This window comes from Schistocerca americana, chromosome 4 (assembly GCF_021461395.2).
Source record: "Schistocerca americana isolate TAMUIC-IGC-003095 chromosome 4, iqSchAmer2.1, whole genome shotgun sequence".
NCBI lineage: Eukaryota > Metazoa > Arthropoda > Insecta > Orthoptera > Acrididae > Schistocerca > Schistocerca americana.
Window position 1 is genome coordinate 390,575,867 of NC_060122.1, and position 15,923 is coordinate 390,591,789.

The 15,923-nt window shown below is 44.3% G+C and overlaps 1 protein-coding gene across 7 annotated transcripts in view; it reads left to right on the forward strand.

Annotated features, from left to right (window-relative positions):
• Window positions 1–15,923, forward strand: part of LOC124612690 (proton-coupled amino acid transporter-like protein CG1139) — a 282,296-nt gene that overhangs the window by 199,572 nt on the left and 66,801 nt on the right. For all 7 annotated transcript variants that reach the window (XM_047141026.1, XM_047141030.1, XM_047141027.1 and 4 more), the window contains exon 2: window positions 13,473–13,567. In XM_047141026.1, the coding sequence (XP_046996982.1) occupies window positions 13,479–13,567 (89 nt within the window). In that variant the 5' untranslated portion in view covers window positions 13,473–13,478. The remainder of the gene's footprint in view (window positions 1–13,472; window positions 13,568–15,923) is intronic.

Genomic DNA, 15,923 nt, shown 5'->3' on the forward strand with positions numbered 1-15,923 from the left:
AGACAAGCAGCTGTTGCGGATGTTCTTTGAGCGGCGTGCGGCACTTAGTACTTGTTAGTATTGTTGCTGTCAAGGGCGCTTCTTAGTAAGGGCTAGCGGCAGCTTCCTTTATTGCGTCCAGCCGGCGGTTGCATCAGCCGTTCCGCCTCCACATTCAGTTTTCATTCTCTTCGCTTTTTCTTCGCCGGGGGGGGGGGGGGGGGGGGGGGGGAGGCAACTTAAGTGACAATCATGAACTCGTTCAAAGGAGGGTAATCTGTAATGTTGTTCAGTCTGGCGTCATTTTACAGGACATATAATCTTTTTCTTTCATTTCTACGCAATAACGCTTCAAACGGCTCACCGATGTGTATTAAAAGATTTGGAGGACCTCTTTTTAGTGTATAAACTTCAAGTATTATCTTTACGCTATCGAAAGTGAAGGAAATAATTCGGTTTTGACATTTTACCTTCATCATTTGCCCACCTTTTACCACATTTACTTTATAATTAAACGAGCATCGCAAATTTACTTCTAGCAATAAGCAGCAAAGTGGCTTGATATTAAGAGTAGTCGCATCTGTAATAACATTCACTGGTTCCAGAACGTTTCAGTACGACTTCTTTCTGGTCGTTACACGATTCACACCTTATTCAGGCTGCACTAGTTAAAATTTAAATATATTTATTCAATGCAGACCAAAACTTGGTATGTTGTATGAAACACGGACAGTAATAAACCGACTGCTACGGTCGCAGGTTCGAATCCTGCCTCGGGCATGGATGTGTGTGATGTCCTTAGGTTAGTTAGGTTTAAGTAGTTCTAAGTTCTAGGGGACTGAAGACCACAGACGTTAAATCCCATAGTGCTCAGAGAAATTTGAACCAGTTGTAAACCATTTCGTTTGTAGCTACAGAATACGCTCAATTGGTAACAGTATTTACAGTCTGTCATACAAGAGTGTTACTGTGATCAGAACTGGCTGCGAGAGGGAGATGTTTATGGATGGAAGATGGACGGAAGAGACGAAAAACAAAATTACTACAAAATCTCAAAGCGATGTTAAACTATCGCCAACATACGACGCTATCGCTTTATGATGGGTACTATTTACAATGCACGTAACTGAAAGAGAATAGCTTGTTTAAGTTTTACACACATTATTTTCATGTTCAGATACAAGAGAATACTTTCTATATCCCCATTTAATGATTTTAGAAATTGGATGATAAGACGAGAAAAATCATCTTGATGTGGAAGTACAATGCCACTGGAAGATTTTAGAATCCAGAACTACTGTCATATTACATTACAAACAGAATAACCGCGGGATGTAAAATAATTTTGAGATTTCATGACGAATGGCTCTCTGTACATTTGCTACTAATCAGTATCCATTACCTAGCCTGGGTTAATTCAGAGTAGTACGTTTGTCTGCCGTGGAAGAATGCACGTTCGGTTTGCGAAGATTGTATCTTTTCCTGGGATACGCCCTTGCATTCACATAACTAGAGAAAAGTTTTGTGAAGAATCATACTTATTACACGGACCTGCCGATGTTCGACGTCAAAGTGCCGTAACCATTCACAGACGGCAAGTGACACCATTAACAGTTAATGGTATATAAAGCGTGCTGGGGGGGGGGGGGGGTGCAGAAAACAGTGCAGTCGTTTCCAGAACGAGATTTTCACTCTGCAGTGGAGTGTGCTCTGATATGAAACTTCCTGGGAGATTAAAACTGTGTGCCGGACCGAGACTCGAACTCGGGACCTTTTTTCACGGGCAAGTGCTCTACCAACTGAGTTACCCAAGCACGACTCACACCCTGTCCTAACAGCTTTACTTCTGCCAGTGCCTCGTCTCCTACCTTCCAAACTTTACAGAAGCTCTCCTGCGAACCTTGCACAACTAGCACTCCTGAAAGAAAGGATATTGCGGAGACATGGCTTAACCATGGAAGGTAGGAGGCGACGTACTCGCAGAAGTAAAGCTGTGAGGACGGGGCATGAGTCGTGCTTGGGTAGCTCAGTTTGTAGAGCACTAGCCGGCGAAAGGCAAAGGTCCCGAGTTCGAGTCTCGGTCCGGCACACAGCTTTAATCTGCCTGGAAGTTTCAGTGGAGTCGTTGTCGTAATGCAGAAACGGAACGAATTATCTGACACCCAAAAGGGCAAGTCTGAAAACGTGTCCGGTACGGCTACGTTTGTTAATTCCTCGCGTGCCGCTGTGGTATACCGAGCATGAGAAAATGGCGCTATCCAAAACCTGCGCCGAGACAACTGTAGTGTACCACCGACCATAGGCGACGGGGCTAAACGAAGACTGTGGAGACGTTTACGGGTGAATAGATGTGCAATTGTTGAGCAACTGATTGCCCGGATGAACCAAGGGGCTACCAACAGAGTCCTCTCAACGATTGCACATGTGGGCCTCCGCAGCATGCGCCTGGTTCATGCACCTATGCTGCCTGTTAATCACCGGCGACGAATTCTGGGATTTGCACGCTAGTACCGCGACTGGACCTCCACGGGAAATGGAAATGAGCGTTTGGCGTCATTGGCCGGGAGGCCCCTTACGGGTCAGGTCCGGCCTCCTTGGTGCAGATCTTACTACATTCGACACCACATTGGGCGACCTGCGCGCCGGATGGGGATGATATGATGATGAAGACAACACAACATCCAGTTCCTGAGCGGAGAAAATCCCCGACCCAGCCGGGAATCGAACCCGGGCCCCTTAGGACGGCAGTCCGTCACGCTGACCATTCAGCTATCTTTTTTTTCCCTGTTCGTTGCATTTGTTCTGGGCAGACGTCTCTTCACATCCGTTCAGGCTCATCGTTGATCCGTTCACCAGTTATTTTTATTACAGAGGGCAGCTAACCCTCTGACCGAACACACTGAGCTACCGTGCCGGCATTATCGGGGCGGACAGGACCTCCAACGAGTGACGACAGACGGTCTTTTCAGATGAATCACGTTTTATGCTCCATCACACAGAAAGGTAACAGCCGGCAACGATTATCGGAAGGTTCAGCACAGGGGAGGGAGCGTTATGGTCCGAGGAATATTTTCGTGGTATTCACTGAATGATCTCGTTATTCTGGGAGAACAGTGGATCAACACAGGTGTGCATATACCCTTGGGGACCATCTCCACACCTACGTGCAGTTTCTTTTTCCTCGACACAATGCCATCTACCAGCTGGACAATGCAACGTGTCACGTAGCTCACAGTGTACGAGCTTGGTTCGAACAACAGCGGGATGAGGCTACCGTACTCCCCTGGACACCAAACTGGAGTTTGAACCCAGTCTAGAATCTGTGGGATCACGTCGATTGGGCTGTTCGCACCGTGGATCGTCAATCGAGAAGCCTGGCGCAGGTGGCCACGGCAGGGGAGTCGGCATGGCTCCACATCCCTGTCAGTACCTTTCAGAACCTCACTGACCCTCTTCCTGCACGTTTCGCAACGGTCCGCGCCGCAAAAGGTGGTTATTCACTCTTTTGACAAGTGCTCACATTAATGAATGGTTAAAAAAATGGCTCTGAGCACTATGGGACTTAACTTCTGAGGTCATCAGTCCCCTAGAACTTAGAACTACTTAAACCTAACTAACCTAAGGACATCACACACATCCATGCCCGAGGCAGGATTCGAACCTGCGACCGTAGCGGTCCCGCGGTTCCAGACTGTAGCGCCTAGAACCGCACGGCCACCCCGGCCGGCAATGAATGGTTCAAATGGCTCTGAGCACTATGGGACTTAACTTCTGAGGTCATCAGTCCCCTAGAACTTAGAACTACTTATACCTAAGTAACCTAAGGACATCACACACACCCATGCCCGAGGCAGGATTCGAACCTGTGACCGTAGCAGTCGCGCGGTTCCGGACTGAAGCGCCTAGAACCGCTCGGCCACCGCGGCCGGCTCACATTAATGAGACTGGACAGTGAACAACTGGGGGCATATTGTGTTAGATGGATACAACAAGCTGTAAATTTCACTGACTAATCCAGTCACAGCTGCTAGATAATACAGATGGTCATGATTGTTTCGAGCTATTTATATAACTTACGAAAAATTGAAAATCAGAAATATGCAGAGCCAACAATGCTATGATTAGATACATATAATTGTGTAATATATAAAAAAAGCATACCTCGATTAGTGGGCTGGAATTCATTGTATCACAAACGATGCCATAAAAGGCAGTGAGATATTAAATTCTGGGTGGGAAACTGTGCAGATAGGTATCAACCTGTATATGGATGTAAAATGACACACGATCAGATGGGACAGTGAAGAAAGAAATCAAACCCTGGCCTTATTTAAATAAGGGTCTCAGGTGTTTTAGGTGAACCCTGGAAAACCTTAATCACAATGGTCGAAAGAGCAGTCGGCCAACCACTGCCTTATGTTGTATGGTCCAGAATTAAAATACAAATCGCTGACTTCCACAGATATAGTCATTTACTTAGATTCACCAGAGTGCACCTCCCGATCCAGTTGCCGCGCGAGATAGCCGCGCGGTCTGGGGCACATTGTTACGGTCCATGAGGCTATGCCCCGTCGAAGGTTCGAGTCCTCCCTAGGGCATGGGTGTGTGTGTTGTCCATAGCGTAAGTAGTGTGTAGGCTTAGGGACCGATGACCTCAGCAGTTTGGTCCCATAAGACCTTACAACAAATTTCCAATTTCTGAACCAGTTCTGAACGACAATCACTCGTTTGTTCTCTTCAATTCATAGATTGATTTGATGCAATTCTCCATGTTACTCTATCCCGTGCAAGCCTCCTCATCTCCGAGTAACTATTGCAACCTACATTCTTCTGAATCCTTTTACGGTACTCATCTCTTGGACTCCCTCTACTTTTTTTACCCCCCCCACATTTCCCTGGAATACTAAATTGCTGATCCTTTGATGTCTCAGAACGTGTCCTATCAGTTGATCCCGTCTTTCAGTCAAATTGTTCCACAGATTTCTTTTCTTCCCAGTTCTATGCGGTATTACGCGATTTAATGTCCGATATTTGTCAAACTTCAAAATTGGCTGGTTACTGCATTTCTTCAAGTACTTCAATTCACAAGCATGAGGCTAAGCCATCATAATATGGACAAATTAAATTGTGGAAATAGTTTTCGTATAATGCGTATTAATTGACTAAACATTCGTTCCATTAACACTGATGTCCATCATCATCATCTTCTTCTTCTTCATCACTGGTTGTGCCCCCAGTGGGCACGAAAACGCTCTTGTATTCGTTGTTTTACGGGAATAAACAGCCTCTGAATTTCATTTTGGGGAATTTCTTCCCATGCCCATAACACATGCAGTGTCAATTCATGAAAATTGCTAGCTAGAGGCTACTATGGAAGTATACTTCTTCCCATCGCATCCCTGAAATGCTCTATTGGTTAAATATCGGGAGACAAGGGAGGATAGTCAAGGATCCGGGTGTTTGTGGTGTGAAATGCAGTGTGGGGTCTTGAATTATTTTGCTGGAATATTCCATTTGGTACCCTGGCCATGAATGGTATGACAGCAGAGTTTTATCATTTCTGCCACATACTGACGAGCACTCAATCTCTCTTCAACAATCATAAATTAAGTCCTGTTGTCATATCCGATAGCTTCCCTCACCATGATTTTGGGAGTTGGAGAGGAACTGGTTTCGATAATCGTTGTTTCCTGCAACATATCCCCAGGTCTCCTCCGGACGTTGACGTCGACCTGACAGCTACAAACAGATAAGGGACACTCGCTGAAGACCTCACAATGCCACATAACGTTCCTGTCAACTCTGACTTAACAGCGTATAATTGTCTAATGTCTGTTGTATGGTGTCAACGGTAAACGACACAAGGCCATCCGAGTTTCAGTTGTCATCCGTCTGTTCGTCAGAGCCAGTAGAACAATCCTACGATCTTGTCATGGAGTGAACCTACTGGAACGACCCATGTCCATTCTTCATGCCACGCTTTTCTGCTGAGTCCATTTCGTCGTCCCTCGTTCTGCAGCGAACTCTCTGTATGCGGACTGTCGTTACGACGCTCCCATCGTCTGCTATTAAGGCCAGTTCTTCACAATTGTGTGCCCCATGATTCGACTGTATTTTCTCCAGAAAAGGCTAGGATTGTGAATGTTTATACCTTGAGACTCCCTTGCCCATCTGTTAGCTCTGAACTGACGAATATCAGGTCTTTTTAGGTCACGCCGGTGGTTCAACATTTCTCTAACTCCAATAGATGGTGATAGCTACTGGTCTCCACCTGAAAAGTTCCACTAACGTTACATGTACCCAATAGCTCTCGTGTCGTCACATCTTTCTTCATCTGTACGAATGGTTTTTTCCTGTGCTAAAAGTAAGCTCACATAAGGATGATATTTTAATGAACGTACCGCATTGGTATAGAAATACTGGAGTATTGGTTTGGTTGTGTTCGGTAAAGGTGTTCGTAGTGTAACACTCCTCCATTTCAGTCAGATATGGAGCACTTCCTGGACTTAAAAAGAATGGGAAAGAAATCAGCTGCGACTTCACTGAAGGAAGCATACTCGCATTCGCAAGAATGACTTACTAAAAATTGCTGAAGACATAAATCTGGATGGCTCGACGAGGACCTGCGTCTCTTGAACACGAATCTGGTGTCCATAGTGCGCCGTCGATCTAGATTTGAGGCAAAGGACAGCTGTACACTCTAAAGCATTAAATATGGGTCTGAATCTCCGCCTGTCTCATGATCTGAAGCACAGATGTGTAAAATTTCTATATCTGCTGCAAAATTCTTTTCGAATATCGTTCGCAATCTTACCTAAGCTTTACAGCGAACAGTATTAGCGGCGACGTCATGTACCCGCGGTGCCATCGCTCCTTTTTTTGTTTAGCAACATCTCATTGTGGCATAGTCTTATAGTAAGTATGTTTTAAATAGCGTTTCAAGGGAACGCTGACTGGGTCTTCCCTATGCAGGCTGTGTGTACGCCATCATTTACAATAAACACAGTGTGTATTCTACATCTACATCTCTACTTCGCTAGCTACCGTACTGTATGTCACGGCGGGTACATATTCAACCTGTGTAATTTCTTATCAGCCCCCCCACATCTCTCCACCCTATTCTATTCCAGTCGCCGATGGTAAACAGGAAGATAAATTGTTGGTATCCTGCAGTATGAGCCAAAATTTTTCTAATTTTTGTGTTTTGGCCATTATGGGAGACATATATTTGAGGCAGCAATATTCGCACAATCCAAGCTGGCGCTTGTTCCGGTGGATGATGCGAGAGCGACCGTAAAGACATTACCCATTTACAGCCGCCCCCATCAACCACTGCGATGAGAGTCAGCTCATACTGCACAAAAGTAGTGTTTTTCCTCACATGTTTTTGATCTTGGACTCTCAGAGTTACAAAAGCTCTCAGTCATTCACAACGTATTCCTTGTAAAGTTATCACTAAGAATGTGCAGTGTTGGCAAATCGTCGATGCTGATTTAGATTTCATAATCGGCCTATAAATATCGAAAGACAGTAATAATAGATCGTACAATATCGATCTTAAATGAATATTTAGAACGGCGTAAAAGGCAACATGTAGAAACATCTACTCTCTTTTTTATTAATCAATAAATATAGCAATAATTAACAGCACATATCATAAAACTTTTTGTCTACAGACTGAAATCCTCTTTTATTTCCTTTTGTTAGTTACAGTTACTAACAGTTATCCTACTACTCATTCCACATTTAAAGTAATATGGAATTATCCAACATTTTTGTAGTGTATTTCGGTCCAAAGTAAGTGTCAAAACATGAGAAATAAAGTATCAGCAACAGGTGACATGACTCATCAGCTAGTACGACGTTCCAGCACTGCGCATTATTCTCTCCGTTAATGCTCGCAGCCAGGTGGCGCAGTGGTTAGCACTCTGGTCTTGCATTTGGGGCCGCGCGGTCTTAGGTGCCTAGTCACGGTCCGTCCAACAGGACAATGCACGTCCGCATGTATCCCGTGCCACCCAACGTGCTCTAGAAGGTGTAAGTCAACTACCCTGGCCAGCAAGATCTCCAGATCTGTCCCCCATTGAGCATGTTTGGGACTGGATGAAGCGTCGTCTCACGCGGTCTGCACGTCCAGCACGAACGCTGGTCCAACTGAGGCGCCAGGTGGAAATGGCATGGCAAGCCGTTCCACAGGACTACATCCAGCATCTCTACGATCGTCTCCATGGGAGAATAGCAGCCTGCATTGCTGCGAAAGGTGGATATACACTGTACTAGTACCGACATTGTGCATGCTCTGTTGTCTGTGTCTATGTGCCTGTGGTTCTGTCATTGTGATCATGTGATGTATCTGACCCCAGGAATGTGTCAATAAAGTTTCCCCTTCCTGGGACAATGAATTCACGGTGTTCTTATTTCAATTTCCAGGAGTGTAACTGAAAAACCTTAATTTGGATGTGTTGAAGCCATTTTGACTATTCTTCGAGCGTGACTGTCTCAAGAATTGTGTAAAGGTTTTTTTTTTTTTTTTTATTTACCGCTACCAGTTACAAACTTCGTCAACTATTGTATTGCATATTTATTTAGCGACATGTTTCGACTGCACTACAGAACTGTTTGTGATCGTGTTTCCAAGTTACTGCTATGTTAGCGACAATTTGTGAACAGTGACCAGGAGAGGCACGAAAATTGAGGCACCCCAGCGCATCACTACGAGACTGCCACACCAGAAGTAAAAAGGTGACCACAGACTTTACGAAAAGACTATGTAACATGGGTATGGCCTTATTTTAAAGTTGTTTTTGTAATACCATTTAGCCTGAAGATGAGGTTTACCTCAAAACGTGGCGCTAAATAAATAAATAATACAATAGTTGACAAAGTTTGTGACTAGCAGCGGTAATCATCATCATCATCATCATCATTTAAGACTGATTATGCCTTTTAGCGTTCAGTCTGGAGCATAGCCCCCTTATAAATTTCCTTCACGATCCCCTATTCAGTGCTAACATTGGTGCCTCTTCTGATGTTAAACCTATTACTTCAAAATCATTCTTAACCGAATCCAGGTACCTTCTCCTTGGTCTGCCCCGACTCCTCCTACCCTCTACTGCTGAACCCATGAGTCTCTTGGGTAACCTTGCTTCTCCCATCAAAGAATCCCCTGAATACACGTGTGTCCCTCACAGCCTTCCTGAATTCCTGATCTGTTATTATATAGTCAATGACAGATCTGGTTCCCCTGCCTTCCCAAGTATACCAGTGAATGTTCTTATGTTTAAAAAATGAGTTTGTGAATACTAAGCCCATACTGGCACAGAAATCCAAGAGTTTTTTCCCGTTCCTGTTGGCCTCCATATCCTCTCCAAATTTACCCATAACCTTTTCATACCCTTCTGTTCGATTTCCAATCCTGGCGTTAAAATCACCCATGAGCAGAACACTGTCCTTGTCCTTTACTCTAACAACTACATCACTGAGTGACTCATAAAAACTATCCATCTTATCTTGATCAGTCCCTTCACAATGCGAATATACTGACACAATCCTAATTTTCTTGCTAGACACTGTCAAATCTATCCACATCAGTCGTTCGTTTACATACCTTATTGCAACTACGCTGGGTTCCATTTCTTTCCTGATGTAAAGCCCTACACCCCATTGTGCTATTCCTGCTTTGACTCCTGACAGGTAGACCTTGTATTCTCCCACTTCCTCTTCTTTCTCACCCCTTACCCGAATGTCACTAACAGCTAAAACGTCCAGCCCCATCTTACTTGCAGCCTCTGCCAGTTCTACCTTCTTCCCAGAGTAGCCCCCATTGATATTAATAGCTCCCCATCTCATTACCATTTGTTTGCCAAGTCGTATCTTAGGAGTCCCTGGTTTGTCAGTTAGAGGTGGGACTCCGTCACCTCCAAAGGTCCGAGGCATTTTGCTCTGATTGTTGCCAGCATCATACTTAAAGTACCGGGGAAGCAGGTTGCTAGCCTTACTTGCCCCGAGTCCCATTGGGTTTTACCCCTAACGGTTGAGGGACTAACCGGTGGATTTGGTAGTCTTTGCCGTATGAGCACAAAGGTGACCACGACTCAGAATATTTCCGAGATGCCCAGCCTTATTCCAAAGTAACTGGTATCCCAACTGTCGGGACCACTTACTTGGCCACTCATACGTTGCCCGTGGTTCATGAACTAGGACATGACTACAGGAACCCACACCATAAACCACTGGTAGCGGTAATTACAAAAAAATCCTTTACATATTGGATGTGTTGGTTTCGTTTACACTGACGAGCCAAATCATTATGATCACCTGCTCAATAGCTTGTTTGTCCGTCTCTGGAACGAAATACATCACTGATTCTGCGTATCAGGGATCCGACAGCTTGTTGATAGATTTGTCGAGGTATGTGGCGTTAGATGTCAACGTACAAGTGATGTAATTCACGTAAATAACGGGCCGCTGAATTGCGTATGCCGTGATGGCGGCCGATAGAGAACCAGATGGGTTCCATGGGATTTACATCAGGCGAATCTGGTCGCCGAGACATCAACTTGACTTCATAGTTGTCCGTGTCCCGAAGCCATAACCACGCTACAGTGGTTTGAGGAGCGTTACAATGAAGTCAACTTGATGTCTCGGCGACCTGTATCGCCTGATGTAAATCCCAACCATTTAACACCTAGCGGTAGTTGCACCGTCCTTCTACCTCTTTCCGTAGATTCTCACGACAGCACGTGAACATTCGACCAGCTTCACCGTTTTCGAGATACTTGTTCACAGGCTCTGCATAATAATAATCCGCATTTTGTCACAGTAGCTTATCTCAATGGATTTCCCCATTTGCAGCCCATGTTTTGGCTAGGGCGGTCCCCCATCCTTCTCTGCTCCGGTTACATATTTTCCTTACCACGTGGTGTGCCCTCAACGCCACCAGGCGATTTGTGGAAGGCAGTGGTCATAACGTTTTGGCTTGCCATTGTATATTTATGTGGATCAAAGAGAGCCTTACGTATCATGCACAGAAAATGTACAGTATGTACGTAATTTCAACTGTTATTTTTAGCAATTAAAAAGAAGTATTCCAATCAATGTGGACACACAATAATTGTCACCACGAAAGCGTGTACTGGTACTGACTGGATAATGAAAGTCATAGTCAACATTTAGCTACAACAATAACCAGTAACCTGCTTTTGTACGTTGCTGAAATGAAACTTGACAGGTTGACGGGGTATCTGATGTTATTTTAATGCATGCAAAATTGAGTCAAAACTTGCCACTGTAACCCCACTTATCAGTATGACGTTGCATTCTGTCTGGTCTGCATGCATCCACTGGTTTGGATGGGAAGAGCATCATAAAGCTATTGCATCCTCTTCTGAGGCAATCTGGTCCACAACTGTTGTAACTGGCTCTAGATATCCTGGATACTGACTCTGGAACAGGGTTGACATTCTAATTGGTTCCACACATGTTCTATTGGGGACAGATCTGGAGACCTTGCTGGTCATGGAAGTACCTCAACATCACGCAGACATTTTTGGAGACACGTGCCATGTGTTGAAGAGCATTGCCTTCTTGAATAATGTCACCACAGGGGTAACACATGAGGGCAGAGGGCATGTGCCATGAGATTTCCCTCTGTCACTATGCAGTGACCTGAAGTAATACGCGATGGCTTCCCACACCTTGATCACAGGAGTAAGACCACTACATCTGTTCGTAACATTGGAAGAATGGGACGTCCCTCCTAAGGTCGAGTACATACTCACCGATGATGCCCTTCCTGGTTAATGCAGAACTGCAAGTCATTGCTAAACCCCACTCGACGCCATTCATCATCAGTCCATGCTTCCTGGTCACGGCACCATTCCACACTCGGCAGTTTACGTTTGTGGTGTTAACATTCCTTCGGCTGGAAAGGTTATGGCGACTGTCTTTTGGGATTCGCAAGGGATAATCCTCATCGACTATCTGGAAAAGGGTAAAACTATTACACGTGCATATTGTTCATCGTTACTGGACCGCCTGAAAACTGAGCTGCAAGAAAAACGCCGGCGATTGGTCAGCGAAAAAGTCCTTTTCCATCACGATAATGCAACAGCACACACCTCAGCAGTTGTGGTCGCAAAATTGTTGGAAATAGGATTCCAACTCGTTTCAAATCCCCTCTATTCTCCAGACTTGGCTCCCTCGGATTGCTATTTGTTCCCCAACTTGAAGAAATCGCTGGTGGGACAGAGAGTTTATTCAAACGAGGAGGTGGTTGCAGCAACTAATAGCTATTTTGCAGACTTGGACAATTCCTATTATTCGGAAGGGATCAACAAATTAGAACAGCGTTGGACGAAGTGTATAAGTCTACAAGGAGACTGTCGAAAAATAAAAAAGGGTTACCCCAAACAAGTAAGTAGTTTTTATTTTTGCACGGACTTTTCAAACGCCTCTCGTACGTTGATTTCCGACCATGTCTTCTGGGTGTTTCGCTTTTTTTTTTTTTTGTCAGGCAGCGAATGTAGCCATTTCATCCCAAGTCAATCCACAAGGAGGCTCCCACATACCTCAAGATTGTGAATAATTCCAGTAACTTATCGCCGATCGCATAGTCAAACGATTCTCCTCTATTTACACGCGTTACTAATGTAATTAATTACTAATTTATTCACGTTTACGGCCAGCTAACAAAGTCCTACCAGGCACTGATTACCTGCAGGTCTCTCTGTGTTTTCGTAACGAGTTTCTAATTATGTCTGTGTTCGTTCCTTTGCCTGCCGTTTAATAAAGTGTAAGTTACTTAAGGCAAAAGTGGAAAACTGCAAAATATTCGCGTGAACGCTTATAGCAAATCAGCTGGCAATCACGCTTCGACTGAATCCGTGTTCGTTAATTTGATGCGCAGATGCGACTACGCCCGGCTCGCGTTCTCGTGTCGCAAGCAGGCGATTTGTGCCTTAACGCTGTCCCAGTAGGTCAAAGAGCTGGCTACAAGATTAGGAACTACGGCAACAAGAACCCTCCGTCAAGTAACTTCCAGCGTCATGTTCACTGCGCAACACACGTGCATACAAAAAAAGAAATGACTTGCTATCGACATAGTAGTGATGGAACTGCGAAACTATTAAATGTTACAGGTATTGCACCTTGTCAGTAAGCGTTCGTTTTACGCTGACTAGAAGTGCTGTAATCATTCCCTAATACCTTCTCAAAGGAAATCTGCAGTATCATTATTTTCACCTCAGATAATTTTAATGTATAGTTCATCATTTAGAGGACTCTTCATGTGTGACATCTTTTCTGTAGAAATCCTTACATTTAACGTGTTTCAGACGACTTACGGATGTTATAATAAGCCCGGATCTTGGCATTTCAGTATGTCATTTCATTAAAAAAAAACACAATTTTCCGTGACATCTACAAATGGCAATGTAACACGATCCTCAGAACAAGTTGTTAACCTATCTCACGGTTTGTTCTTTGTGTTTCAGATAAAGATGCCACGTCTAGAGAAAACCAACCTGACGAAGGAGCAGAACAATGTCGAGTGCCTGGGGTTGACTAATCTCGGTTTTGATAATCATAGGTAAGACAAAAAAAAAAGTTCAAATGTGTGTGAAATCTTATGGGACTTAACTGCTAAGGTCATCAGTCCCTAAGCTCACACACTACTTAATTTAAATTATCCTAAGGACAAACACACACACCCATGCCCGAGGGAGGACTCGTACCTCTGCCAGGACCAGCCGCACAGTATAGATAAGACAGAATATATTTTAAGAGACAAGTAGATGAATACACACTATAGTGAGAGAAAGCCTGTGTGTTTGTGTGTGTGTGTGTGTGTGTGTGTGTGTGTGTGTGTGTGTGTGCGCGCGCGCGTTCAGATGCCACCCTTAAATGTGAGAGGAGGGAAGCATTTTAATTACCACTGATACTGAGTGAGAAAAAATATACAGTTTCTCAAGTTCTAACTATAGTTTTACAGTGGTAATATTGAATTCACAATTATACTATCGGAGCAACTTAATAATCAGGGCCTCTACTCTTCACAAGTAAGAAGGCGAGTGAAACTAGAAAATTTCAGTCACAGTTAATGAATATTCACATAAAAGCTTAGCTGCTCCATACGATGAGATACTCACCTATGATATCCTCAGAAAGTCCTTGAATACCGCGTCTTTTCTTGTCATTCATTGTGACTGATTATCAACTACATATGTGGAATATTATTGGCCGTCTGACAACCTCGGAATGACTCTCACATAAACAGCTCCCGAAAGACAATAATAGAGATCCACCTCGTTACTCATGCGCCACTTCCTTTTATATAAAACAAATCAATCGAATATATTGTTGAATGTAAGATTTACAAAGTACCGATTGCAAGTCATGAGATGATTTTGGTTATATACATCAAAAAATGGGCCACATATTGGTCTAGTGTTCTGCTATTCAATTTGGAAATGTTTACTTAATTTCATATACAATTTCAATGAATTTACAATACAACAATTTAAATTACATTTATTTAATTATAAACAAATCACTTTGAATAAAATATTATTTATAGTATTTCGGTTTGCTCTCAAGTAGAGCTATCATTTTACATGGGTATGATGAATGAACATCGTAGCTTTTCAGAAATAAGGGAGAGGTAAATTTTCAAGAATATATTGTGCAACATGACTCCACAGTTCATATCAAGATAGTTGAACTGTTTACCTTCCACTAAGAACATGGATGCACCCACCGACTCAGCCGTCCTTTTTCGCAGGTTTTATTTGGCAAATCCAGATTTCGGCTAGTGCCTAGCCATTATCAGTGCTAAAAAATACAAGAAGTGCATGGTCAGGCGATGCTATAAAAAGTTACAACTCGTGGCATAACCCATTTGGCTTATACATTAGATTACATACCACTATTTTATAGCCTCAATGCATGTCAGTCATAGTTCTTTGCATACTACTGTATAATGAAGGTAGGCTGTGTGGAGAACATATCGATTGGCTGTATGGCGCCCTCTGCAAAAAAGGACGACTGATCGCTGTGCTCTATAATTTATAAAACGAAATTTCAAAGTTGGATTATTAACAAACAGGTTACTCCCCGTAGCCCGTAGTTGCTAATACACTCCTGGAAATTGAAATAAGAACACCGTGAATTCATTGTCCCAGGAAGGGGAAACTTTATTGACACATTCCTGGGGTCAGATACATCACATGATCACACTGACAGAACCACAGGCACATAGACACAGGCAACAGAGCATGCACAATGTCGGCACTAGTACAGTGTATATCCACCTTTCGCAGCAATGCAGGCTGCTATTCTCCCATGGAGACGATCGTAGAGATGCTGGATGTAGTCCTGTGGAACGGCTTGCCATGCCATTTCCACCTGGCGCCTCAGTTGGACCAGCGTTCGTGCTGGACGTGCAGACCGCGTGAGACGACGCTTCATCCAGTCCCAAACATGCTCAATGGGGGACTGATCCGGAGATCTTGCTGGCCAGGGTAGTTGACTTACACCTTCTAGAGCACGTTGGGTGGCACGGGATACATGCGGACGTGCATTGTCCTGTTGGAACAGCAAGTTCCCTTGCCGGTCTAGGAATGGTAGAACGATGGGTTCGATGACGGTTTGGATGTACCGTAAACTATTCAGTGTCCCCTCGACGATCACCAGTGGTATACGGCCAGTGTAGGAGATCGCTCCCCACACCATGATGCCGGTGTTGGCCCTGTGTGCCTCGGTCGTATGCAGTCCTGATTGTGGCGCTCACCTGCACGGCGCCAAACACGCATACGACCATCATTGGCACCAAGGCAGAAGCGACTCTCATCGCTGAAGACGACACGTCTCCGTTCGTCCCTCCATTCACGCCTGTCGCGACACCACTGGAGGCGGGCTGCACGATGTTGGGGCGTGAGCGGAAGACG